We start from the raw sequence: 27,592 nt of genomic DNA on the forward strand, positions 1-27,592 counted from the left end.
GCATGTCTAGAGACAATGGATAAAGCAAACATCATTAAGATGTACTGTTGGATAAGTTGTTTAATAATAATAATAATAATAATAATAATAATAATAATAATAATAATTTTTATTTATACCCCGCCCTCCCCAGCCAAGGCCGGGCTCAGAGCGGCTTACAAGCAATAATAAAAACAAGTTGAATGATTACAACTTAAAAACAAAATTAAAATACAACATTAAAATAATGTAACATTAAAATATTAAAATGTAGCCTCATCGCAGGAGGAAAAGGAAAAGAAAAAAAGAAAGAGAGGGAGGGAATCAAATTGGCTCCAAGCCAAAGGCCAGGCGGAACAACTCTGTCTTACAGGCCGTGCGCAAAGAAATCAGATCCTGCAGGGCCCTGGTCTCATGAGACAGAGCGTTCCACCAGGCCGGAGCCAGTGTTGAAAAGGCTCTGCCTCTGGTTGAAGCCAATCTAACTTCCTTAGGGCCCGGGACCACTAGGGTGCTGCTATTTATGGTTTAGTGCTTCTTGTATTTGTTTAAAAACTAGGGTGTTGCTATTTATGGTTTAGTGCTTCTTGTATTTGCTTAAAAACCAGTAACAAATTGTTTTTAAAAAGCAGTTTGTGTGATTCTTCACCAAATGAAGACTTACCAAGCTAAATGTTGTCCAGTCACAAAAAAATAACCGCAGATTTGAATTCCTCACACCCAACAACTTTATATATATTTTTATATTACGGTCGGAGACCAGCTTATAAAACACACTTAGGGGTACAATCCCAGAAGGAAAGCAAACATTTAAAACAATGTACAACAATAAATAAAAAAATTATAAATGCGATAAGCGTATAGACACTTAAAACTTTAAGATAAGCTACCACAGAGAGATGACCCAGAATCACCCATGGTACCGAGTTTGGGGATTTTCTTAACAAACTAGTTTGAGTCGAGGGATGGTCGGCACCTACGGATCTGTACACAGAATCTGGCAGCCATCCCGGTTGTCTTATGATCTTTGCCTAACAGGAAAAGGTCTAATTTTTGTTTTTCCAGGAGGTCAGCGAGCTTCACCAGCAGTGCCTCTTCATAAAAGGGACATCTAAAGAACAAGTGCTCTGGACTTCCTATATCCCCCAATGAACAGGCTCAAAGTCTCTGAGCATATGAGACTTCACCCAACAACTTATTTTTAAGACCCCTGGCTGAAGAAATCGGCAAGTTTCACTCTCTAAAATGACCTGCCCATGGGACAATAAATCTCTGCTCCGTGTCTCCTTACCTCCTTCCTTCCAGTTGTCCGCAGATGCTCTGGTCTTGGTCTCTGTGATGTCTTTGTGGGAGACTAAAAAAAGAGCCACTTCTCCCTTTTCATTCTTGATAGGCACCACATCCAAGAGACACCAGAAGGGGACTCCTAAGGAGACAAGCAGTCTTGTTTGTCAGACGATAATAACTGTTTAAGCAATTGTAATGCACTGTGCTAGATGCTGCATGGGTTTTCATTGTATTGTATTCTATTGATCATTGTATTTGGCTGCATTGCAATTTATTGAATTATAGTTTGAATCCTGTAGAATTGAAATTGTAAGTGCTCTTCGCAGACGTGCCATGGACCACCTGGATGAAAACACACCTCAGCTTGGGAGCCCCTGGTCTAGATTACAGAACAGAGGAGACTCTACTTGAACAGATGGGTCAATTGCCTTGCCTTGCCTTTCACCTTCTTTTCCTCTGGAGCCCTTAGGGTTTGAGAAGAGCTGCTAAACAGCCTGTCTGTGCCTCACCTACTCTTTCTTGCCATTACTGGGATGCCTGGTCCAATAGGTAAAAGTAAAGGTAAAGGACCCCTGGATGGTTAAGTCCAGTCAATGGCAACTATGGGGTTGTGGCACTCATCTCGCTTTCAGACCGAGGGAGCTGGCGTTTGTCCACAGACAGCTTTCCGGGTCATGTGGCCAGCATGACTAAACTGCTTCTGGCACAACAGGACACCGTGACAGAAACCAGAGTGCACGGAAACGCCGTTTATCTTCCTGCTGGAGCAGTATCTATTCATCTATTTGCACCAGTGTGCTTTCGAACTGCTAGGTTGGCAGGAGCTGGGACAAAGCAACGGGAGCTCAGCCCCTCGCAGGGATTCAAACTGCCGACCTTCTGATCGGCAAGCCCAAGAGGCTCAGTGGTTTAGACCACAGTGCCACCCACATCCCCTGGTCCAATATCCCAACCCTGGATTGCATCTAACTGGGCCTCTCCTACTCCTGAAGACCAACCTGACACAGGTGTGTGGAACAACTTTTTGCTGCACACAGGCCTTACATTGTAAGGTATGCTCTTAAATAGGCGTGGGGAACCTGCAGCCCTCCAGATTTTGCTGGACTCCAACTCCAATCAGCCTGGTTCCCCACCCCCTGACTTAAACCATCTTTAGTGTACATTAAAAAAAACCATTATGTATGAAGGAGGTAACTCTCAGCATGCAGAGTTTATAAAGAAACAATTGCAAAGGAGCATTCATGTTTGCGCATGCATATGCATATGCGCATACATGCAAACCCCCCAAACTCTCTCCTCTTCCAATTGCTTACCGTACTCCCTGGCACACTTTTCAAATGAGCAATGTGCACGCCAGGTGGGGTTGCCATATTTTGAAGAGGGGGGGGGGGAGGGAGGAAAAGGACACATTCGACTTCTACTTTTAACCAGGGATCGCTATGACAAATTTCATTTTACATACCCATGGAAAAAGAGGACATGTCCTGGAAAAAGAGGACATATGACAACCCTAATTGCCGGGACATATAGGACAGATGGAAAAATCACATTGGGAAAGGGGTCAGGGGTCAGTACTTTGCATGAAGGAGCTCCAATCCTGGAATCTAAAGAAAGGGGCAGGTAGCATATGATGGGAGAGCTGTTGCCAGCCAGAGCAGTCACTATGGGGCAATATGGTCTGCTTTCTATATCCTCCCCCACCCAAGGCTCCACTTTGTTGCTGTGAAAGGACCAGTCCAGCCACCTGCCCCAGACTTCAGCCTTCTACACTCCAACGTATGAGAGACACCTCCCCACTACGCCCCACAGAGCCATGAGGCCCTTACCAGGGCAGCCCCTTCTGTGAGAAAAGGACTCACCGCTTTTCCTGTAGAGGATGAGCTCCGCCTTAAATTCCTTGCGCTCGTCCAGCGCCTTGCGGATCTGGTTGCGTACGAGTTCGCTGGTGTCAGGTCCATAGAGGAAGCTGCAGGCACAGCAGCGCTGCATGACCTCAGCCCGGGAGAAGCCGGTCAGTTCACAGAAGCCATCGGAACAGTAGACCACAGGGAAGGCGCCACGGACTTGGGCATTGCCCAGTACAAAATTGCTGTCTGCAAGAGAGAGAGAGGGAGGCAGGGAGAGATGCCTTCTGGGTGATTTTGGTTCTGGTGAAGATCTTAGTTCAAGAACCTGCCACCTAAGCCAAAGAATTGCTCGGGCAAGTCATTACTCCTTAGCTTTTGGTCTGGCATTCACACCACTTGGGGCCCTTCCAGGCTGTTATTGTTGCTTATTGAATTTATATACCGCCCTATAACCGGAGGTCTCAGGGCATTTCACAAAAGGTCACAATATATGAAATAAAAACGAAAACAATACAGTAATCCAATAACACCCCCCCTAAAAGAACCACATTTTAAAGGGTATAGGTTGTTGACTAGGTCAGCCAAAGGCCTGGTTAAAAATGAACGTTTTTGCCTGGTGCCCAAAGGTGTGTAATGAAGGCGCCAGGCGAACTTCCCTGGGGAGAGCATTCCAGAGTCGGGGAGCCACTGCAGAGAAGGCCCTGTTCTTGTGTTGCCACCCTCCGGACCTCTCGAGGAGGAGGCACACAAAGGAGGAGCTCAGAAGATGATCTCAGGGTCTGGGTCGATTCATATGGAAAGTAACGGTCCCTGAGGTATTGCAGTCATGAGCTGTTTAAGGCTTTATAGGTTAAAATCTATGGTGTTTAATTGTGGGCATATTCTGCAACATGTTCTTGACACAATATCAACAAGATGCTCCAACCAACGGAACTATCCATTCACGAGCTCAAATAATGAATGCACAATAAAACATATGGAACCCCCAGATCTCATCTCATCACTTGGTGATGTAAACACTCCATCGCTCTCAGCTGAATATTTGAACTAAGGGCTCAATTATAAAAAGGTAAAGGTAAAGGGCCCCTGGACGGTTAAGTCCAGTCAAAGGCGACTATAGGGTTGTGGCCTTTGTTTCGCTTTCAGGCTGAGGAAGCCAGCTTTGTCTACACACAGCTTTCAGGGTCATGTGGCCAGCATGGCTAAACTGCTTCTGGGTCAATGGGACACCGTGACGGAAACCAGAACGCACGGAAACGCCGTTAACCTTCCTGCCACAACGGTACCTATTTATCTACTTGCACTGGCATACTTTCGAACTGCTTGGTTGGCAGGAGCTGGGACAGAACAACAGGAGCTCACCCCGTCGCGGGGATTTGAACATAGCTGTCAACTTTCAGATTTGAAAACAAGGGATCAGCAGCCTGAAAAATAAGGGATCAGCAGCCTCACCTGTCCTGGGGACAGTCTACGGGATATCTAACAATCCGGGATAGCAGCGGGAAGCAGCAGGAAACGGTGCTGGAATATGGGAATTTCCCGCAAAAAAAAGGGAAGGTTGACAACTATGGATTTGAACTGCTGACCTTCTGATCAGCAAGCCCAAGAGACCCAGTGGTTTAGACCACAGCGCCACCCACACTGTGCATACTGCACAGACACCAAGCCATCAGTGACTCTCACAATGCGAGGCATTGTGACGACACACCTCTTTTCAACTGTTTGCACATAGCACAGTGAAATGCAACCAGCCCTGGATTTCAACGGCAATCATCAGAAATGGATTCATGGTGCAACACGTGCAAGAAAAGGAGCACGTATGTTCGATGCACAAACACTGAAACTACTGAAAATGCACGGCTGAGTGAGATATAGGGAGCAGCACCAGTGGCAAGGCAGGAAACGGCCAGTACTGTTAGAAGGGGACCTGGGGAGCTGTGCAAGGTTAGGAAGGGAAGCATTCAGGAAACACTGGCATCAGGACAGAGTGGGGAAATAGCCTGGCAATGGAAAAGAAGAAGGTGCGTTGGGGAACCATAGGTGCAGAATGGAGTTGGGAATGTAAAAATGCTTTATCATGTCCCATCCTCCAGATGCCCAGTATGGGGTAGAAGGGAGGGGAGGCAGAGTCAACATTCCTGGTTCCTCTTCCCCACCGTCTCCCCAGGAGTTGGCACCATCTGGTACATCCCCAGTTTCTGACTATTTTTACCCTGTTTGTTCCATGCAGAGTTAGTCATCGCCTGCAGCATCTGGACTCAAACCCCCAACTTCTCACCAGTGGAGAGCCAGAGCCTTCCCTCCCCCTCTCCCCCCACCCGGCCGCCTGGATTCATTTGCATAGATTTGAATAGGAATGGTGCTGGAGTGGCATTTTTCTTTCCCCCTACTATATCCAGAGGATCGGTCCGTGTGGAGGTGGGGGGTGGGATGCTGGAAATGGATCCTAGAGAAGACTGTTTGGTGAGGAGGAGGATGAAAGAGTGAGGGCTTTGCCAGAACAGGCAGAAGAGTGAAGCCTAGTGGCTACAGCAGAATAACGTAAGTGTGTGTGTGTGTGTGTGTGTGTGTGTGTGTGTGTGTGTGTGTTTGTAAAAGAGGGTTGGCAGTGGGGCAGTTTACAAACAGCAGGGGAACAGGACAAGCCAATTTAAGACACACACCAGGTCATGCCTAAAACCCGAGTGAGCGAACCCATTAATATAGGGATGTTTACAGCATGGGGAGGCAAATTAAGGCCCGGGGGCCGGATGCAGCCCAATTGCCTTCTCAATCCGGCCTGCGGACGGTCCGGGAATCAGCGTGTTTTTACATGAGTAGAATGTGTGCTTTTATTTAAAATGTATCTCTGGGTTATTTGTGGGGCATAGGAATTCGTTCATTTCCCCCCACCCCAAAATATAGTCCGGCTCCCCAGAAGGTCTGAGGGACAGTGGACCGGCCCCCTGCTGAAAAAGTTTGCTGATCCCTGGTTTATAGCCACTGAGAGTTGCTAGGTGAAGGTGATTAGTTGATTTGGCATTCATAACTACCCAAGCCTTTCTGTGTGTCAAAGGCCAGACTACACATTACACAAGTTTCTGTGGAACCCAGAAGTGGAGAATCAGGGGTAAAGGAAGGCTGGTTCATGGCATCTTTACCCCTACAGAGAGAAAAGCAGTTTGAGGGGGTTGGGTTTAAAAGGGGAAACAGCTGGCAGGGAAAGGATTAAGCGCTTGCTCTCTGCTTTAAAGCGGAGTTTGTTTAATTGATTGACTGATTTCACAATACAGTGGTACCTCGGATTACATACCCTTCAGGTTACATACGCTTCAGGTTACAGACTCCGCTAACCCAGAAATATTACCTCGGATTAAAAACCTTGCTTCAGGATGAGAACAGAAATTGTGCTCCGGTGGTGCAGCGGCAGCAGGAGGCCCCATTAGCTAAAGTGGTGCTTCAGGTTAAGAACAGTTTCAGGTTAAGAACGGACCTCCGGAACGAATTAAGTACTTAACCCGAGGTACCACTATATCTACATAACAAATGAAACTGATCTGTAGAAAATGTAACCCGAAAAAAGAAACGTTGCGCATACTTTTGTAAACCAAGAAATCTTTAATAAAAAATACTTTAAAAATAATAATCTACATAACGCTTTATTGTAATACAACCCCAAAGTGGTTTACGGAAAGAGCAGAACAATAAAAGTATATGTTAAAAAGAAGTTAAAAACGACTATTCAAAACATCCAAAAATAATTAAAACCAGCAATCAGCTGAAACCAGATTAAAACACACGACAACATTCTATACATCTGCATAGGGTTGCCTAAACAAAAAAATGTTTTTTTGTAACTAGAAGTTTCCCATCTATTTCCAAAGCAAAACTTAGAACCTAGAAATAATGCGGCATTTCCAAAAGACTGGGGAGAGGTCCCTTCAACGTCCCCCAATAAAATATTTGAGGGACAAATTGATGGACATTGCCATTCAAATGGGGTGGGTATGCCCCATCATGTGATATTTTTGTTTTTTATTCAATATTTTATTCAAGTTGGCATCCCTGACAAGGAGACCAACACCAACAGACCTGCTTCTTCAAGGCTCAAAGCAGAATTCTCCCAAGCCCAAGGGAGCAGAGCACAGCCAGCAGGTTCAAACCTTGGCATTTCTAGATAGGTCTGGGGAGGTCCTCCTGCCTTTAACTCTGTTGAGAATCCCTGCCAGTCAGTGCAGGGATGGATGGATAAATCACCAGACCCAGTAAAAGGCAGCTTTCTGTGTTCCTGAATTATTATTTTACACCTCTTTTAACACTCCTTATTTCAACCTTCTCCCTTGCCATATCTCCTAGAACAGTTCAGACGTTGCTAATTTCATATCCCTCTGAAATCGGGCCTCTCCTGCCCCTCCTTGACTCCACACCAAAGGGAGAGCTTATCCCTGAACCTGTAGGCAAGATGCGCTCATCTCAAACCTCTGAGGAGATGTTGTGTGGGTACCAAGGCAATGAGCCACCAGGGAAGGGAGAGAGGGGGTCATGCAACCAGCAGTGACACAGTGCAACTGAGCTGTTTCCAGGAACACACATGTGGAGCAGGCTCTCTTGTGGGCAGGACCTGCAGATAAGGGTCCCCTCCTGATACATTAGGGCTACAGACTTAAACTGGCTCCAGAATTATCTCCGGTCCTCGTGGAACTCTGGGAATTGTAGTTCTATGAGGGGTGTGTGTTTTTTAAGGATCTTTTTCAGGGGGTTCTCAGCATCCGTACCAATCAAGCCCCTTAACCTGGTGTAAGCTTGTAACAACAACAACAACAATTTTATTATTTATACCTCAACTCATCTGACTGGGTTGCCCCAGACATTCTGGGTGGTTTCCAACATATATAAAAACAGAATACAGTAGAATCTCGGTTTTCCAATGTAATCCGTTCTGGAAGACCGTTCAACTTCCAAAATGTTCGAAAACCGAAAACTGGAAGCTGAAGCCTCAGTACAATAGGCAATCTCAACACAGAAGCTGTGAGGTACATTCAGCTTCTGAAAATCTTTGGAAAACCGAAGTAGTTACTTCCGGGTTTTCGGTGTTTGAAAGCCGAAACGTGCATCAATGGAGACGTTTGACAACCAAGGTTCCACTGTAAAACATTACACATTTAAAAGCTTCCCTATACAGGGCTGCCTTCAGATGCCTTCTAAAGGTTTATGAATTATAGTTACTCATCTCCTTGACATCTGATGGGAGTGTGTTCCACAGGGTGGGTGCCACTACCAAGAAGGCCCTCTGCCCGGTTCCCTGTAGCTGAATATGCCCCTGCTATGGAGACTACTGGGGACATCCTTACTCTGTGAGCAGGTAAAAGCACTACCCACATCTCCAACCCTTAAGCAGTACTGCCATCAGCCTGTTTATAACTCCCTAAACTTGCAGGCTGCAGGGACATCCACAGCCTTCAGGTTTTTGTTATGGGAACTGAGAAACAGACAGCAGACTCTCTCCATCATCACTGGAAAGAAGAGTTATCCCACCTTATTCTGACTCCCTGTTTGCTCAAACTTTAGAGTGTGTTGCCCAAGTAGCCTGGTTCATGGGAGATAAAACCACAGTGACCTAAAGCAACCAGCCAACCTCTTTTATTATCCAAAATAATAAAAAAGTTAATTTGAAAAATAATGAAGAAGGAAGGTGTGTGGGTGTGGTGGGTGAAAGATTAGTGGAGTACAAAATAAAGCAAAACCCAAACTAGGAACATAGGAAACTGACATATACTTAGTCAGAACATTGGTCTATCTAGCTCACTATTATGGTCTGCAAGGACGGCTTTCCAAGGTTTCAGGAAGGGGACATTCCCAGCCCTACCTGAAGGAGCATCTCCAGCCCCCATTGTTCTACCCAGACACTGAGGTCCAGCTCCAAGAGCCTTCTGGCAGTTCCCTCCCTGTAAGACGTGAAGCTACAGGTTACCAGGCAGAGGGCCTTCTCAGTATTGGCACCCGCCCTGTGGAACGCCCTCCCATCAGATGTCAAGGAAACAAACAACTCTCTGACTTTTAGAAGACATCTGAAGGCAGCCCTGTTTAGGGAAGTTTTTAATGTGTGATGTTTTATTGTGTTTTTAATATTCTGCTGGGAGTTGCCCAGAGTGGCTGGGGAAACCTAACCAGATGGGCGGGGTATAAATAATAAATTCTTCTTCTTCTTCTTCTTCTTCTTCTTCTTCTTCTTCTTCTTCTTCTTCTTCTTCTTCTTCTTCTTCCCACCACCTGAAGAGGCCAGGTACCATGGACCTTCAAGATGTAATGCAGGTGGTTTGCCACCAAGAGTTATGGTTTCTCTCCCCTAAAAAAGGTAAAGGGTAAAGGGACCCCTGACCATTGGGTCCAGTCGTGGCCGACTCTGGGGTTGTGGCGCTCATCTCGCTTTACTGGCCAAGGGAGCCGGCGTACAGCTTCCGGGTCATGTGGCCAGCATGACTAAGCCGCTTCTGGCGAACCAGAGCAGCACACGGAAACGCCATTTACCTTTCTGCCGGAACGGTACCTATTTATCTACTTGCACTTTGACGTGCTTTCGAACTGCTAGGTTGGCAGGAGGAGCAGGGGCCGAGCAAATGGAGCTCACCCCGTCGCGGGGATTTGAACCACAGACCTTCTGATCAGCAAGTCCTAGGCTCTGTGGTTTAACCCACAGTGTCACCCACGTCCCCATTCTCTCCCCTAGCAAAGTTAATAAAGCGCAATGACACAAGTTTCTCATCTAGCTCACCTAACGACTGATAAAGCCGCAAGTACTTGGGAAAGCAGGAGTCTTCAGGATGCTCCAAAGAAGACAAAAAGCTACTAAATTAAATAAGCCAGCCCACCTATCTTTGGGTAGCAGAGGGGTAGGTAGTGGGGATTGAGCAACGGGGAGGGAGAACCCGGGAGAACAGGAGGGGCACGCCTAGGCGAGGGAACTTCAGAGCTGGGCACTTGGGGGAATTGTCATTTTGACAACACAGGGGAAGAAATGCAGAGAGTGGGCTCCTGTCGAATCTCAGAAATGCTATTCCACAAAACAGGCAACCACACTAAAGGTTCTACTCCGAGTTAAGGTGCTCTTGCCCCAAACATCTAAGGGACCCCACTCCTTTCTATAATCCTGAATGATATCTGTCTGGCTCCTGCAGCAAACTCTCATTCTGAACAGCGCCAGAGCCTGCGTTCTGTTCCATATTCCACAGCAGTGGCGTAGCGTGGGTTGTCAGCACCCGGGGCAAGGCAAGTAATTTGTGCCCCCTAACCCGTGGATTTTAGCAATCGAGTCTCTTCCACTAGAGGTGCGAGTGCGAGCGCCCCCCCGATGTTGCGCCTGGTGCGGCCGCCCCCCCCTGCATCCCCATGCTACGCCACTGTTCCACAGGCAAGCCAGTACGATAGACGGTATCATCTCACCTACTCCACGTTTCAGCTGCTGCTGGAGAGCCCCCCCTCCTTGCAATTCAGCTAGAAGGACTCTCTTCTCTCCAAACTTGCTTATTTCAATTAGCCTGCCTGTTTGCCATCACTGTCGTTAATGGCCTTCCTTCACAATGGCAGCCCCACCAGGGGGCAATCTCAAGAGGCACCAGCACACTCCAAGCAAAGAACAACCCAGTTTCCTCAAATCTTGGCTACTGCGAGAGCAGGAAGGGAGCGCAATAAGGAACCAAAAATAGCATTTTCGAGGCCAGTCCTTGCAAGTTCGGCAGTTTTGCAAATCACGGAAACGTCCTGGGCATTTGGAAACTGTCACAGAAATCTGACTGCTGCCCGAAGGTTTGACAATTCTCAATTCCTGCAGGATCCTTCATCATATCACAGACAAATAACTCTGCTGAGATGCCTGCTGGGATGCTCTGTATCTGGCCCTTGGTACACCTACCGTCCTAATAAATCCACTCAGAATAAAGGCAGAAGTCCACGTTTGCAGCCAAAAGTATGTAAATCAGTGTGTCCCCCCACCCAGTACTATATTCCAGCCACCCAATCCATGACTTCTGTTTGCCTTTCCCACCCTTTCACTCAGCCTCATAGGTTGCAACCACTATACCATAGGGGTTGGCTGATTAGTGCAAGTTACAGCAAAAACAGCAAAGGCTGTGTACACACCATATGTTTAAAGCGCATGTCTTCTCCCAAAGAATCATGGGAACTCGCTTCCCCTCGCAGAGCTACAATTCCCCGCACCCTTTAACAAACTATAGTCTCCAGGATTGAGGGGGGGGGGAAGCTATGGGTTTTGGATGTGATTTAAATGTGTGGCGTGTGTGCGCTTGTTTGTCTTCTTGCGCCTTAAATGTATTATTGGCATCAATTTTCATGAGTTACAGTCCACGTTGTCAGGTGCGTGAAGTGTCAGTCTGAGCTGCAGCCCTGTTTTGGGAAGTTTTTAGTGTTTGGTGTTTTTAATATTCTATTGGGAGCTGCCCAGAGTGGCTGGGGTATGTATGTATGTATGTATATGTATGTATAAATAAATAAATAAATAAATAAATAAATAATATTATTGATACACATACCTATGGGGATGATGATGATTAATATTATTACTACTTACTAACTCCCCTTCCTCTCAGAGGAGCCCAGGGCATCAAATAACAAACCAGCAAAACAATACAATTTTTCTATTATTATTATTATTATTATTATTTTAAACCCCACACATTAACAACACCTAAAAACGTTTTAAATCAGTCAACATATGCTCACAGCTAAGCATTTCAAGGTAAGGATTCCAGGAAGAGCACCTCTCAGCCATCAAATTGCTGGATAAGGAGGGACGCTTCTAAATTCCCCGTGAGTGTTAACAATATGGGAGACACATGCACTTCCCCAGGGAGGGAATTTCGCAAATGGAGAACCAGACCTGTCGCAGGTCACACTAACCAAGCAGTTACCCAAGCCAGCATGACTAAACCGCTTCTGGTGCAATGGAACACTGACAGAAACCAGAGTGCATGGAAACACTGTTTACCTTCCTGCCACAACGGTACCTATTAATCTACTTGCACTGGTGTGCTTTTGAAGTGCTAGGTTGGCAGGAGCTGGGACAGAGCAATGGGAGCTCACCCCATCGCAGGGATTCAAACTGCCGACCTTCTGATCAGCAAACCCAAGAGGCTCTGTGGTTTAGACCACAGTGCCACCCACCAAATGCTTTAAAGCCCACGACTTCCCCCTGAAGACTCCTGGAACTCTAGTTTACCACACACGGTGCCACAATTCCCAGCACCCTTAAACTACAGTTCCCAGGGCAGGGGTAGGCAACCTAAGGCCTGCTGGCCGAATGCGGCCCAATCACCTTCTAAATCCAGCCCATGGACGGTCTGGGAATAAGCATGTTTTTACATGAGTAGAATGTGTCCTTTTATTTAAAATGCATCTCTGGTTTATTTGTGGGGCTTAGGAATTCGTTCATTATTTTTTTTCAAAATATAGTCTGGCCCACCACATGGTCTGAGGGCTGGTGGACCGGCCCACGGCTGGAAAAGGCTGCTGACTCCTGTCCCAGGGTTCTCTGGAGGAAGTCATGAGCTGTGCATGCAGTCTCTATGGGAATTGGTTCCTACCGTTCACTAAAATCTCTCATTGGACTTCTCCCATCCCAACATGCTGCTAGGTTGCCTTCGCCCACTGCCAAGCCTCCCGATACTTCACTGTCTATACAGGAATCCTTCCTTCCTTCCTTCCTTCCTTCCTTCCTTCCTTCCTTCCTTCACAGTGGGACTTTGCAGCGAAGGGCCATTCCATCTGCTGCTGCAACAGAGGTGCTAACCTTACAAATGATTGCCCTAGGCTGCTACCTATAATTGCCTATATGCTTGCGGCTGCAGCTGTAATCAACAGCACCAGATGAGGAAATGCTTTATAAATAGCAGTCCCTCCTTCCAAGAGACAGCAGCTTTATCTCAGTGCCCGGGAAAGATCCCTGGTACAGAAAGAGACTGCACCACAAGGCACAGCATCCCTTACTTCATGGCTGCATGTACTCTTGTGTTCTTCACAACAAAACAAAAAGCACCCAGACGTTTAGTACCAAGGGCAGCCCAAACTCTGTATCACGAAAAGCTGGATTCTGCAACCATTGCTCTGATTAAGTGCAATTGAACTGATTTGCTTGCTCTCAATAATATTCTGCTCCTGCTAGCTAGGGGGAAGGGGCAAGGAGCACGGAAGGTCCAGTGGTCACTGAGGTCCAGCTCCGAGGGCCTTCTGGCAGTTCCCTCACTGCAAGACGTGAAGTTACAGGGAACCAGGCAGAGGGCCTTCTGGGTAGTGGCACCCTCCCTGTGGAACACGTTCACATTTGATGTCAAGGAAATAAACAACTACAGTGGTACCCCTGGTTATGTACTTAATTCGTTCCGGAGGTCCCTTCTTTACCTGAAACTGTTCTTAACCTGAAGCACCACTTTAGCTAATGGGGCCTCCCGCTGCTGCCGTGCCCCCGCCACATGATTTCTGTTCTCATCCTGAAGCAAAGTTCTTAACCCAAGGTACTATTTCTGGGTTAGCGGAGTCTGTAACCTGAAGCGTCTGTAACCTGAAGCGTATGTATCCGAGGTACCACTGTATCTGTCTTTTAGAAGACATCCAAAGGCAGCCCTGCTTAGGGAAGTTTTTAATGTTTGATGTTTTCTTCTGTTTTTAATATTCTGCTGGGGGCCACCCAGAGTGGCTGGGGAAACCCAGCCAGATGGGCAGGGTATAAATAATAAATTATGAATATTAATATTATTATGAAGCCCCTCCTCTCCTCAGGCGACCCTAGTGGTGCAGCGATAAAACTGCTAGCACATTTGCAAAGCTAAGCAGGGTCCAGTCTGGTTTCAAATTGGATGGGTAACCACTTGTTGAGATCGATTGGGTGACCCTCGGGGTCCCTTTCCTACTCTACAATTCTATGATTCCTGGGGTTTCATAGAAGAGTGACTAGTGGGGTGCCACAGGGTTCTGTCTTGGGCCCGATCTTATTCAACATCTTTATCAACGACTTGGATGATGGACTCAAGGGCATCCTGATCAAATTTGCAGATGACACCAAACTGGGAGGGGTGGCTAACACCCCAGAGGACAGGATCACACTTCAAAACGACCTTGACAAATTAGAGAACTGGGCCAAAACAAACAAGATGAATTTTAACAGGGAGAAATGTAAAGTATTGCACTTGGGCAAAAAAAATGAGAGGCACAAATACAAGATGGGTGACATGTGAAAAGGATCTAGGAGTCTTGGTTGACCACAAACTTGACATGAGCCAACAGTGTGACGCGGCAGCTAAAAAAGCCAATGCAATTCTGGGCTGCATCAATAGGAGTATAGCATCTAGATCAAGGGAAGTAATAGTGCCACTGTATTCTGCTCTGGTCAGACCTCACCTGGAGTACTGTGTCCAGTTCTGGGCGCCACAGTTCAAGAAGGACACTGACAAACTGGAACGTGTCCAGAGGAGGGCAACCAAAATGGTCAAAGGCCTGCGAACGATGAGGAACGGCTAAGGGAGCTGGGCATGTTTAGCCTGGAGAAGAGGAGGTTAAGGGGTGATATGATAGCCATGTTCAAATATATAAAAGGATGTCACATAGAGGAGGGAGAAAGGTTGTTTTCTGCTGCTCCAGAGAAGCGGACACGGAGCAATGGATCCAAACTACAAGAAAGAAGATTCCACCTAAACAGTAGGAAGAACTTCCTGACAGTAAGAGCTGTTCGACAGTGGAATTTGCTGCCAAGGAGTGTGGTGGAGTCTCCTTCTTTGGAGGTCTTTAAGCAGAGGCTTGACAACCATATGTCAGGAGTGCTCTGATGGTGTTTCCTGCTTGGCAGGGGGTTGGACTCGATGGCCCTTGTGGTCTCTTCCAACTCTATGATTCTATGATTCTATGTTCTTTTGGAACCCCGATTTGCTATGCAAAGACCTGCTGCTAAAGACTGCAGTTTCTAGGCATTTCCGTGCCTAGTGCCATTCTGCGTTCTTGTTCCGTGCTTGCACCAGATTTCAAAAGGCACGCAGCCCTTAGCATGCAAAGGCGCCAGCCTACACGACTGCTCTCTCGTTAAGGTGAAACGAGGCCTTTCTCTCCCTCCCTCCCTTCCTCCCTCCCTCCCTCCCTCTGCCACCAAGTGAACTTGCCATGGTTGCATCAGACCCTGGGCTGCTCTTTTCAAGCGCTCTCCTCCTTCCCCGCTTTTGGCCCGGCCCTCTGTGCAACGCCACAACCCCAGCCCCTCACCCTTCAACCTCAAGGCAGCCTTGCTTTCTGTGAGCATCGCTGTTTAACACGCAGCTCCGAGGGCCCACCTCCCTACTGCTCTGTTGTACATCGTTCCGAGTCGCGCTGCAGCTCTTTTGAAATTAAAAGGCAATTAAGACGTGGGGTGGCAGGGTGGTGGTGGCGGCAGGCAGGAGGGCCCCCCCCCCTCCGCCGCCTCCTGGCTGTTTTAACTGTGCTCCCCAGCTCCTCTCTCCCCTCTAATTATACCCAGGGTGACAGCAGATTTCAGGCTTCGCATGCACCCGTTAGATCTGCTTGAGTTGGTGCCTACGAGAACGCCGAGACCTGCTCTGTAATTTGCCTGCTGTTGTTACTCACTATTAGCAATGTGGGATGGGTTAGGTATTTATAGAGCAGCCGGGTTTCTGGGATCCTCGGGGAGTTATCTGGTTAAGTGCATCGGGCGAAAGCAAAAGGGGGAGCAGGCACCCTGAGCGACCCACTCGGCCCGTTGGCTCCTTGTATTTAACCTTACTGTTGACCCTGCTTCCCCACCACCACCACCCAGCGCAAGCTCTTTCTTGCTTTTTCAGTTCCAAGCAGAACAGGCAGCATAAGCAGCAGCAGCAATGAGGGGTTTAGCAAGGCCCCCCCTCTGGGGTGGGTCAAATGCATGGCTGTGAGTCACCAGGTCTGGTGCAGCGAAGGATCTCCAGAGGTCCTGAGAGAGAGAGTGAGCTGGGATCTCCTGCAAGCCCCTGCCACAACCTCCTCTTTCACAGCACACATCTGCCTCCTTTATTCTCCCTCTCCCTGTCAAGCTATTCTCTACACTCCCCTGCTTCCAATGCGAGAAGCCACTTTCCTCTTCTTCTCCCCCTTTGTGCCTTCCTTTGGCCATCACTGTCACTCAACTCCTGTGTCAGCTTCAGGCAAGATGCCTTCATTGGCACCTCTCCCCTCCAGCAGCCAGGCTGCCTCCTCACTGCAGCAGGACCACTGTGTCCCTTGTGGGCAGATTCCCAGTCATGCTGGCCCTGCTTCCCCCTCCACTGCCCCACCATGGGGGGCTCATTTGGCCTCTCCCTCATCCCACCGACTTCCCCATCTACTGTAAGCTATTTGGACAGAAGTTGCGCCGTACGTTGGCTTGGAATACAACTTGATTGCCTATTTGTATACAGCTAGGGTGAGAGGGTGGGAAACATCAGAAACAATTCAATGTTCGTTGCAGCACGTTGTGCCAAAAAGAACTGCAAAAATACCCGCCAGCAATTTGCACTACTCTGCATTTGCTAAATTAGAACATAAGCTGCATACCCTCCAACATTTCTCTGATGAAAATAGGTACGTCCCATTCCATTTTGCTATTTACACCCCGCACATCTGACTGGGATGCCACAGCCACTCTGGGTGGCTTCCAACATACATAAAAACACAATAAAACATTAAAAAACAACTATACAGGATTGCCTTCGGATGGCTCGGGGTTCAGATAACTCCATACCCTCCAATATTTCTCCAATGAAAATAGAGACGTCCTAAGGTGGCCCTGTGGGTTAAACCACAGAGCCTAGGACTTGCCGATCAGAAGGTCAGCGGTTCGAATCCCCGCCACGGGCTGAGCTCCTGTTGCTCGGTCCCTGCTCCTGCCAACCTAGCTGTTCGAAAACACATCAAAGTGCAAGTAGGTACCACTCTGGCGGGAAGGTAAATGGAGTTTCTGTGCACTGCTCTGGTTCGTCAGAAGCGGCTTAGTCATGACCCAGAAGCTATATGCCAGCTCCCTCGGCCAATAAAGCAAGATGAGCGCTGCAACCCCAGAGTCATCCGCAACTGGACCTAATGGTCCTTTACCCTTTAAGGAAAAGCAGGACATTCTGGTATCAAATCAGAAAGTGGGGTGGCTCATCTAAATCAGGGACATCCCTGGAAAATAGGGATACTTGGAGGGTCTGAAGTTGTGCCTGATGGTGTTAGATATTTTGGCACCTGAAGCGAATCACAGAATTGCCCCCTCCAATCAGGGAAGAAGAGGGGAAGGGAAGATGTACACTGGGAACAAGGTGAGAATGAAGATATACATCACGAACAAGCAGAGGTGATAATCAAATCAATCTGACCTGATGGTTGACCTGGGAATCAAAGGCCACTGTGAGGGTGGAAGTGGCCCATTCTGAATCACTCTGGGCAGGTACAAAGCTCAGGGGACCCCTGAGGGCAGCTCCTGCCATTTTCTCCCTAGGGGTTGGGGAAGACCAGCAGTGCCCCCTATTCACTAAGAGCCTCTGTGGAAGAGGCATTGGGTGGGGCTGCCAATTAGGTGACAGATCTGGCATCCGATGAGAGTGCTGCAGCTCCTGCTGCCATTGCAGCCGTGGTGGCTGTAGCTGGGTTTCTTGGAGGCCAGATCTGCTGCCCCTGTGGATCCTGCCGCCTGAGTCCATCACCTCAACTTGCCTCGTGGGTGGGCCAGCCCTGGCTGCTGTAATACATTTCCTTGACATTCATGCATCATGCACCCTGGGATTCAAACTCAGAGAATGGCAGATTGGTCGAAAATAGATTGAAATGAAGTTTCTGGTCCTCGGGATTGCAGAAAGTAAATCCCTAACGTGAATGCCATCTTCAGAGAAGCCGTGGCACGTGTGAATCAAGAGCAACAACAAGTACGGTGAACGAAGAGCAGCAACAAGTATTTCAACTATCATGGGGTTTTGTGTTTTTAAAAAAATAAAGAATGTGTGAAACGTTCTGATGTTGCAACCAGGTGGTGAGGTTGCAATGCACATCTCGGCATTGGTGGCAAAATGATGTTTGAATTGCAGTTTTCTACCTTGCTGCTCATCTGTGACACATGAGCTTATTCCTATGAATGGTGTGTCCATACAAGGCACCCGTTCACCATCTCAGCTGTTCATCTTAATCTAGTCAAAAGGGATCCCTCAATAAGGGAACAGTCACCAAATTTGGAGCTGTATAAATTCTTGAGGCATAACCCTCACAATGCACCTAGATAAGACTGGGGGGGAGCCTGTGATCAGACCCCTGGCATTGTAAAAGGGTAAATGAAACAGAGGGAGAGGAACAATTTGGATTGGGGCCATGGCCCTAGAGGGCAGGGGTGCTTCTCACCCCCCCCCCATGCTGGGGGAAACTACAACTAATCCAGAATGCGGCAGATAAACTGGTGACTGAGAGTAGCCGCTGAGACCATATTAACACCGGTCCTGAAAGACCTTCATTGGCTCCCAGTATGTTTCCAAGCACAATTCAAAGTGTTGGTGCTGACCTTTAAAGCCCTAAACGGCCTTAGCCCAGTATACCTGAAGGAGCGTCTCCACCCACATCGTTCAGCCCAGACACTGACGTCCAGCTCCAAGGGCCTTCTGGCGGATCCCTTGCTGTGAGAAGTGAGGTTACAAGGAACCAGACAGAGAGCCTTCTCGGTAGTGGTGTCTGCCCTGTGGAACACCCTCCCACCTGATGTCAAGGAAATAAACAACTATCAGACTTTTAGAAGACATCTGAAGGCAGCCCTGTTTAGGTGAGTTTTTAATGTTTGATGTTTTGTTGTGTTTTTAAGTGGGATCTGCCCAGAGTGGCTAGGGAAACCCAACCAGATGGGTGGAGCATTTATTATTATTATTATTCAGACAAATTGCCCCTGGCAGCTGAGGTTCCCATTAGATCATTGTAGTATAGGACTGGGACCCTACGCTATGGTGCCCTTAGCCTAATGAGTAATGCAAAGCCACAGACCTTGCACAGGAAATCCAGAGTTTTCCTTCTGTATAGTAGCAACAGACACAACTAAATCTATACCTTCAGGGGGTATGCATGTGCCAGCGACATGGGGAGAACTGACACCAGCTCCCCTCCTGCATATAGGCAACTTGTTCCCAGCACAGGTGGTGCAGCTATTGTTCCAACTCACGGCTGGAGCTATTTATACCCCAGGACACCGTGTGCTCCTTCCTCTTGCGATGTCCCTTCGCCTACTCAGGGAAAGTAGTCTGTCGGGGAGTGCAGCTCAGGGGAACAGTTGCTATTGGTGGGCTGGGGTGTGGGTGTGCAAGAGGTAAATGCACATGCTAAAAGCACAAGGGTATACCGAGTTCAGCTCGGGGAAGGAGAATTTCCCTGTGGGGCCAGCAGAGGAAGGTGAGGGAGATTTAAGAGTTGCTCAGATGGGGGAGATTGTCTCCCACTGGGGGTGAAGTCCTTCCTATTAACAAACTACAGTGCCAGGAATTTTTCTGAGGGAGGAAACATGCTTTAGAAATTTAGCATGTACACTGTACCATTCAGCAGGGGTCAGCAAACGTTTTCAGCAGGGGGCCGGTCCACTGTCCCTCAGAGCGTGTGGGGGGCCGGACTATATTTTGAAAAAATATACATGAAGGAATTCCCATGTCCCACAAATAACCCAGAGATGCATCTTAAATAAAAGCACACATTCTACTCATGTAAAAACACCAGGCAGGCCCCACAAATAACCCCAGAGATGCATTTTAAATAAAGGACACATTCCACTCATGTAAAAACACGCTGTTTCCTGGACCGTCTGCAGGCCGGATTTAGAAGGCGATTTGGCTGGATCTGGCCCCCAGGCCTTAGTTTGCCTACCCATGATTCGGAACGATACCATTCATCCATCCCCCATTCTGATTTCACTTCATGACCATGTCATATAGTTAAAATCTGGTTTGTGATCTGGGATCACTTCAGGAAGAAGCCCCTGTTCATAAATGAAAATAGCACCGAAGTAACAGATTGGAGAAATAAGCAGCTTTGAATAGGTGATGAAACAGCATATGAGGGAGGATCATGAAATGCTTCCCTCCTCCAGCCTTTTGCCCTCAAAATGTTCATGGGCAAAAATTCACCACAACCCTAATATATCCTGGTCTTGATTTAAAGCCAGATGATGAACACACTCTCTCTCTTTTTAAGCTTCAGTTGTTTGGTGCCTTTAAATTTTGAAATTGCAACTAAAACGCTTTGACTGAAGGGTATTTATTGGTAATCTGGGAATTTGAATTAAATTTACATACACACACATGCACAGTTTCTTTTAATTTCTTTCAGCCTAAAGTCTACATTCCCATGGAGATACAAAATTGTTCAAACAATGGCGTCATACGCTCCTGTCTCAAGAGACTCCGGTGCACGAAGTAAGTGTGCGAGGAAATATAGAAAGGAAAGGAAAGGAAAACTCCACCCCCCCCAAAAAAGTCTGGGAAAGTCATATGTTAAGCAACATGGGGTAACACATCAGAGTTGTTGGAAGTTAAATGCTGAAAGAGTGCCCTGAGCCTCCATAATAAAAATAATCTGGAAGATTCTTAAAAGTAACCACTAGGGCTGTCAGCCAATCCCAGTTTTAGTTGATTAAAAATTAACTCTTTTTTAACCGACCTATCGCTTATTCATTGATGATATTCTTCCTATTACCAATAGCTCAACACGGGTGCCCTATTTTGTATGTTAAAAGAAGCATGAGATAACTTGCAGTTAAAGAAAAATGCCATCTTTTAACGTTTTCTTTTCCATTCCCTGTTCTAATAAACAAGCTGGAACCAACGTAACTTTTTTAAAAAAAGAAAGAAAATGTGCCTTTAACTTTCAGCCACACCAATTAAATTTTCCTACCACCAACTAATCAACTAAAGCTTTAGTTGTTTAATCTACTGATTGAACCAATTAAGGCTTCCACCCCTAGTCATCATGCCTGAAAACTGTACCAAACTTTTTATATTAAAAGGTGCTGTGGTGGAAAACGTTTAAGTGGCCTGCTTGCCTAGGAGCTGTAGCCTTGCTAGCAGCTAGAACTGAAAAAAAACATCACACACACACTAATTTCAGTTCAAGATCTCTCAGGAATGCTGGGGTGGAGCTGTCCAAGGTCCTGAACAGTTGTATTCCACGGAGCACATTGTGGTTTTCATTTGATTCATGGAAAGAGGTCTTCGCCAAGGCCTCTGTCTTCACTTTTTGAGGCATCCCTTCCTTTGCAAATTGTTGATTTCTTTAAGACAACATTAAAAAGAAAAATATCAGCATGCCGCTACCAACACTGAAGCCGTTCGAAAGCACATCAAAGTGCTTTCGAGCTAGTGTGGTGTAGTGGTTAAGAGCTGTAGACTCGTAATCTGGTGAACCGGGTTCGCTTCCCTGCTCCTCCACATGCAGCTGCTGGGTGACCTTGGGCTAGTCACACTTCTCTGAAGTCTCAGTCCCACTCACTTCACAGAGTGTTTGTTGTGGGGGAGGAAGGGAAAGGAGAATGTTAGCCGCTTTGAGACTCCTTCGGGTAGTGATAAAGCAGGATATCAAATCCAAATCCAAAGTGCAAGTAGATAGGTACCACTCTGGCGGGAAGGTAAATGGCGTTTCCGTGTGCTGCTCTGGTTCGCCAGAAACAGCTTAGTCATGCTGGCCACATGACCTGGAAGCTGTACGCCGGCTCCCTCGGCCAATAAAGTGAGATGAGCGCCGCAACCCCAGAGTCGGCCATGACTGGACCTAATGGGCAGGGGTCTCTTTACCTTAAATAGACTGTGAGCTTCTATCCAACAGCATAAGATTTTTTTAAAAAAAAACAGTAGGGTAAGAAAATAAGAAATATTCTCCTGGATCAAACAGAAAGGTCAGCCTAATATTGCATCACACAGCGGCCAATCTGATGGTGTTTATAGATGTCTATTGTTTCTTCCCAGCAATAGGCACTTGGCTGGCAGAGGCGGCAGGGGTGGAGGCCAGGCACCCGCAGCAAAAATTTTGTGGGTGCCAAGGCTCTGGGGGGCCCCTGGAATTGGTGCCAGTGGGGACAGGTAAAGATGCAGCTGGGCTGAAATTTTGTTTGTAAAAGGTAAAGGTAAAGGGACCCCTGACCATTAGGTCCAGTCGTGGCCAACTCTGGGGTTGCGGCGCTCATCTCGCTTTACTGGCTGAGGGAGCCGGGGTACAGCTTCTGGGTCATGTGGCCAGCATGGCGAACCAGAGCAGTGCACAGAATCGCCATTTACCTTCCTGCCGGAGCGGTACCTATTTATCTACTTGCACTTTGATGTGCTTTCGAAATGCTATGTGGGCAGGAGCAGGGACCGAGCAATGGGAGCTCACCCCGTCGCAGGGATTAGAACCACTGACATTCTGATCGGCAAGTCCTAGGCTCTGTGGTTGAACCCACAACGCCTAATTGATGGTACCTGGGAAGCCCTATGAAAATCCTTCTGGTTGTTGCAGCAGGCAGTCCTTGCTTTGTGGGTAGTGCCACAAAGCAGGAAGAGGCAATTCATTAGCACTGACTAACAATGTATAGTGGTACCTTGGTTCTCAAACGGAATCCATTCTGGAAGCCCGTTCAGCTTCCGAAACATTCAAAAACCGAGGCACGGCTTCCCATTGGTTGCAAGAGCTTCATGCACTCACCAGAAGCTGCGTCACACATTCGGGTTCCAAAAAATGTTTGAAAACGGAAGCATTTGCTCCCGATTTTTTTGCGTTCGAGAACCGAAACATACGACAACAGAGGCGATCAGGAACCAAGGTACCTACCTATTCATCTACCATGCATATCATGCGGCCGTGGAAAATATTTATTTCAAAACATGTATGCCACACTCTTTTCTCTGCTACCCCAACAGCACCCAAAAAAGCAACGCAGAACCATGATTAAAAAAAAACACACCAAAAGCAAAGGATAATACTAAACATTTAAAACTCAGTATCAAAAAATAGAGCAAAGCATAAATAAAAACACAAAGATGTTTTTTCCTCAACCTGCATTCTGGCAGGCAAAAAAAATAAAAATAAAAATAAAAAAACCCACACGCCCAAAAAAGCCCAACACCAACTGTCACCAGCCAGTGTTATTTATTTATTTATTTTAACAGCCTTCCAGAATTAGCCATGTTTAGAACTAAATGCCAGAAAGCCGACAGTGAAATGGCCAGACATTCCTCTGTCTGCAAAGTTTTCTGGAGTGTGGGCACCACTAAAGAGGAGGCGGAGGCGGAGGAGGTGGTGGTGGTGGCGGCAGTGGCACTGCCATTAAACGTGGCGCATGGAGCAATGCCTCCCCCACAGATCTGAGGGAGGAGGGAGGATGCACTCCCCGAAGAACACATGTCATAGTAGGCTATGTAAGGAAATTTCCAAAGGCTTTAAAAGGCTATGCTCATGTGTAAGCGCTCAAGGCATGAGAACACATTCAGTCGGTCTTTACCTAATGAAATGCAGCTACCGTTTGACTGTAAAGAAAATCTCCAAGTGGATTATATAAAAATAGCATTGTGCAGCATTAAAACATGGGAGATGGGTTTACTTACACCATATGTCCCTGTAATGAATAAAAATACTACTACTTAACTTTTCGATAGCACCTTCAAGCATTCAAAGGGCTTCATGTACATTAAAGGTAAAGGGACCCCTGACTGTTAAGTCCAGTTGCGGACGACACTGGGGTTGTGGCGCTCATCTCGCTTTACTGGCTGAGGGAGCCAGCGTTCTGGGTCATGTGGCCAGCATGACTAAGCTGCTTCTGGTGAACCAGAGTGGCGCACGGAAACGCCATTTACCTTCCCGCCAGAATGGTACCTATTTATCTACTTGCACTTTGATGTGCTTTCGAGCTGCTAGGTAGGCAGGAGCTTGGCCAAAACAACGGGCGCTCACCCCGTCGCAGGGATTCAAACTGCTGACCTTTTGATTGGCAAGCCCTAGGCTCTGTGGTTTAGACCACAGCGCCACCTGTGTACATTTCCTTGCAGTAATCCTTACAACAACAACAACAACAACAACAACAACAACCCTGGAAGGTAAGTCAGTATAATTATCCTCCAACATTCCCCCCACAATATTTCACAGGGGAGGACTGAGGCTGAGAGGGAGTGTCTAAGGCCTCAAAGTTCAGGTTATAGTTGAGGTAACATTCAAACCGGAGAGTTTCTGATGTCTAGCTCCGTCTCTCAAAGCTTACCCTCATTTTGCCTTGTCCCGCTGCTTTCCCCCAGGGAAAACCTCTCTTTGGCATTCAATCAGAGGAAACAGAAATTCGGATTCCCCCCTCCCATTGCCATTTGTTCCGAGCTACCACTAAAGGGACACGGGTGGCGCTGTGGGTTAAACCACAGAGCCTAGGACTTGCCGATCAGAAGGTCAGCGGTTCAAATCCCCGTGACAGGGTGAGCTCCCATTGCTCGGTCCCTGCTCCTGCCAACCTAGTAGTTCGAAAGCATGTCAAAGTGCAAGTAGATAAATAGGTACCACTCCGGCGGGAAGGTAAACGGCGTTTCCGTGCACTGCTCTGGATCTGGATGACCCAGAAGCTGTACGCTGGCTCCCTCGGCCAATAAAGCAAGATGAGTGCCGCAACCCCAAAGTCAGTCACAACTGGACCTAATGGTCAGGGGTCCCGTTACCGTTACCACTAAAGAGTAAGTTTTACCTTGAAGGCAGGGGAAACTGCTTAGACCCAAGCCTAAAAACTAGGCAAAGAGCACGGAACTGTTCCACAGCACGAGGGGGGGGGGAGGGCAACTGTTCCACAGCAGTTACTACCAATTTGGCCTGCAATTCTATGCACACTGAAATTAAAACCCATTAAACACAGTGGGACCTTCTTCCAAGGATACATGCATAGAATTGCACCTATGGCATCTGTTTTATGTAACAGGTGTGTGTTTATGCTTCCGCATATGCACGCACACATGTTTAACATAGCAGATGTATCTTCTTTAGGGAGATATGGTAACTATCAATGTTGCAGAAATCTGACTAATTTAGCCAATGATTAGGAAGGAAAAGTGTGAGCTAATATCAGCTCATCTCAAAGCTGAGGCACATTTGCAATGCCAGTTAATGAGGGATCATCTCTCTGCATCTAGCAGAGTTTAACCCTTGTGATAATGACACGTGAGGGGGGGAAACAGAAAAAAAGACCCAAAAGCCTCTCTTTCTGAATTCTTTTATTTTCCCACTTCTAATCCTCCTAGGATTTAAAAATATACCCGCAGGTCAAGCTAGCAGCACACTCGTCTCATTCAAGACTATTACCCCACCTTAAAAATAAAAAAAAATTTCCAGAAAGACCATTAGATACAAACCACACTGTACAAAGCGGGCACAGAATGCCAGAGTTCAACGTGTGTGTTCATGTCACCGCGGTAGAGTTCTAATTGCACCCAAAATAACAGGAAAGGGTGCAGGAGATGGACCCAGATTACTCAAATTACACAGCAGCCCAACTGCAGCGATATTACTAAGTACTACATGGAGGGATCATTTATTTATAGATTGATGCAGGCATTGTCGTCGCGCCCCCCCCGGCTTCCGTGCCTAGAGACATTTGCAAATGTATTCCCCTCAAGTTCCGTCTCTTAAAATGCCCCAATTGATTTAAATAATCTTATACATGCTACAGAGGTGTGCCCTATTATTAATTTAAAAAACAAGCACACAGTGTAGTAGTATTGTTATAGGAACTGCTTAAATTGCTTTAGAGAAGGGGGGGAGGAAAGAACATGCATTTTTAAATGCTAGGATGCTCCAACCAGCAGCAGAATGCAAATAGAGTCGTACCTTTAAGAGTAAAGTAGGCAGAAGTCCGGCAGGTGCAGCTTTTCACATTACAGCATCGCTGGGAAATGGTCACATGACTTCTGGATTTCCACATAATATGTGGCTGTTAAAAGCAAACCAAGCCTCTCCCAAGACATGGATGCCAACCCTAGATGTGGACCTTAATACACACACAGTTTTACTGCGGTCCATAAACCCAAAATACACAGTACAACAATAGTATATAAACCTTAATATACTGCATGGAGCATTAAGGATTTGTGAGAAACTGTCTTGACCCGGCATTTTCCATAGACCTTGTGGATCCAGAATGCTTCATCCAGAATGCAAGGAAAACTCTTTGAAGAAAGGGACGCACAAAAGCAGTGTCGTGGCGTTAGCGGAAGGGCCAGTCCTTCGATAGCTCTGCAACCATTTATCAGTGACTACCGTATTTTTCGCTTTATAAGACGCACCAGACCACAAGACGCACCTAGTTTTTGGAAGAGGAAAACAAGAAAAAAATATTCTGACTCTCAGAAGCCAGAACAGCAAGAGGGATTGCTACGCAGTGAAAGCAGCAATCCCTCTTGCTGTTCTGGCTTCTGGGATAGCTGTGCAGCCTGCATTCGCTCCATAAGACGCACACACATTTCCCCTTACTTTTTAGGAGGGAAAAAGTGAGTCTTATAGAGCAAAAAATATGGTAAATCTGATCTCTCCACAACCAGGACATGAAGTCAAAAGCTGCCCCCATTCTTTGTCCCCCAGTAACTGCCTCTGACGCAGGTGGCGCTGTGGGTTAAAGCCTCAGCGCCTAGGACTTGCCGATTGAAAGGTCGGCGGTTCGAATCCCTGCGGCGGGGTGCGCTCCCGCTGCTCGGTCCCAGTGCCTGCCAACCTAGCAGTTTGAAAGCACCTCCGGGTGCAATTAGGTAAATAGGGACCGCTTACCAGCGGGAAGGTAAACGGCGTTTCCGTGTGCGGCTCTGGCTCGCCAGATGCAGCTTTGTCACGCTGGCCACGTGACCCGGAAGTGTCTCCGGACAGCGCTGGCCCCTGGCCTCTTGAGTGAGATGGGCGCACAACCCCAGAGTCTGTCAAGACTGGCCCGTACGGGCAGGGGTACCTTTACCTTTACCTTTAACTGCCTCTGAAACTGGACATTCCATTTAGATAGCATGGCTTATCAGGTGCTTGTATGTTGGAGAATCCTCTCCTCAGCAAGGCCAGTGATGGGCAGAGAAATTCATGGGATGGGGTGACCAGTAGCCATCTGCAACATGGCAGCATTCTCCAAATCCAGATGTTGTTGGACTTCAAAACCTCCCAACCCCCAAAATTCAGAAACCTGCATAGTCAATGGCTAGGGATGGTGGAAGTTGTAGTTCAAAACATCTTCTCTATTGGACAATGGGTGCATCTGGTCCAGTGCCCAAAGGATTTAGACTGGAAACTCCAGACTTCAAATCTTAGCTCAGACAGCCTTGCTAAAGCCAGAGTCTAACTAAAAGTAGCAATGACAAACCTAGACAGCATCTTAAAAAGCAGAGACATCACCTTGCCAACAAAGGTCCGTATAGTTAAAGCTATGGTTTTCCCAGTAGTAATGTATGGAAGTGAGAGCCGGACCATAAAAAAGGCTGGTCACCAAAGAATTGATGCTTTTGAATTATGGTGCTGGAGGAGACTCT

At 47.2% G+C, this 27,592-nt stretch overlaps 1 protein-coding gene across 1 annotated transcript in view; it reads right to left on the reverse strand.

Annotated features, from left to right (window-relative positions):
* The window catches only part of KCNH3 (potassium voltage-gated channel subfamily H member 3), a 72,556-nt gene that overhangs the window by 31,686 nt on the left and 13,278 nt on the right, over positions 1-27,592 (reverse strand). The window contains exons 2-3 of the mRNA XM_083727445.1: positions 3,126-3,359; positions 1,271-1,405 (exon numbers count right to left, since the gene is read on the reverse strand). Of these exons, the coding sequence (XP_083583571.1) occupies positions 1,271-1,405; positions 3,126-3,359 (369 nt within the window). The remainder of the gene's footprint in view (positions 1-1,270; positions 1,406-3,125; positions 3,360-27,592) is intronic.

The sequence above is a fragment of the Podarcis gaigeae genome, assembly GCF_964106915.1.
Source record: "Podarcis gaigeae genome assembly, chromosome: 2".
NCBI lineage: Eukaryota > Metazoa > Chordata > Lepidosauria > Squamata > Lacertidae > Podarcis > Podarcis gaigeae.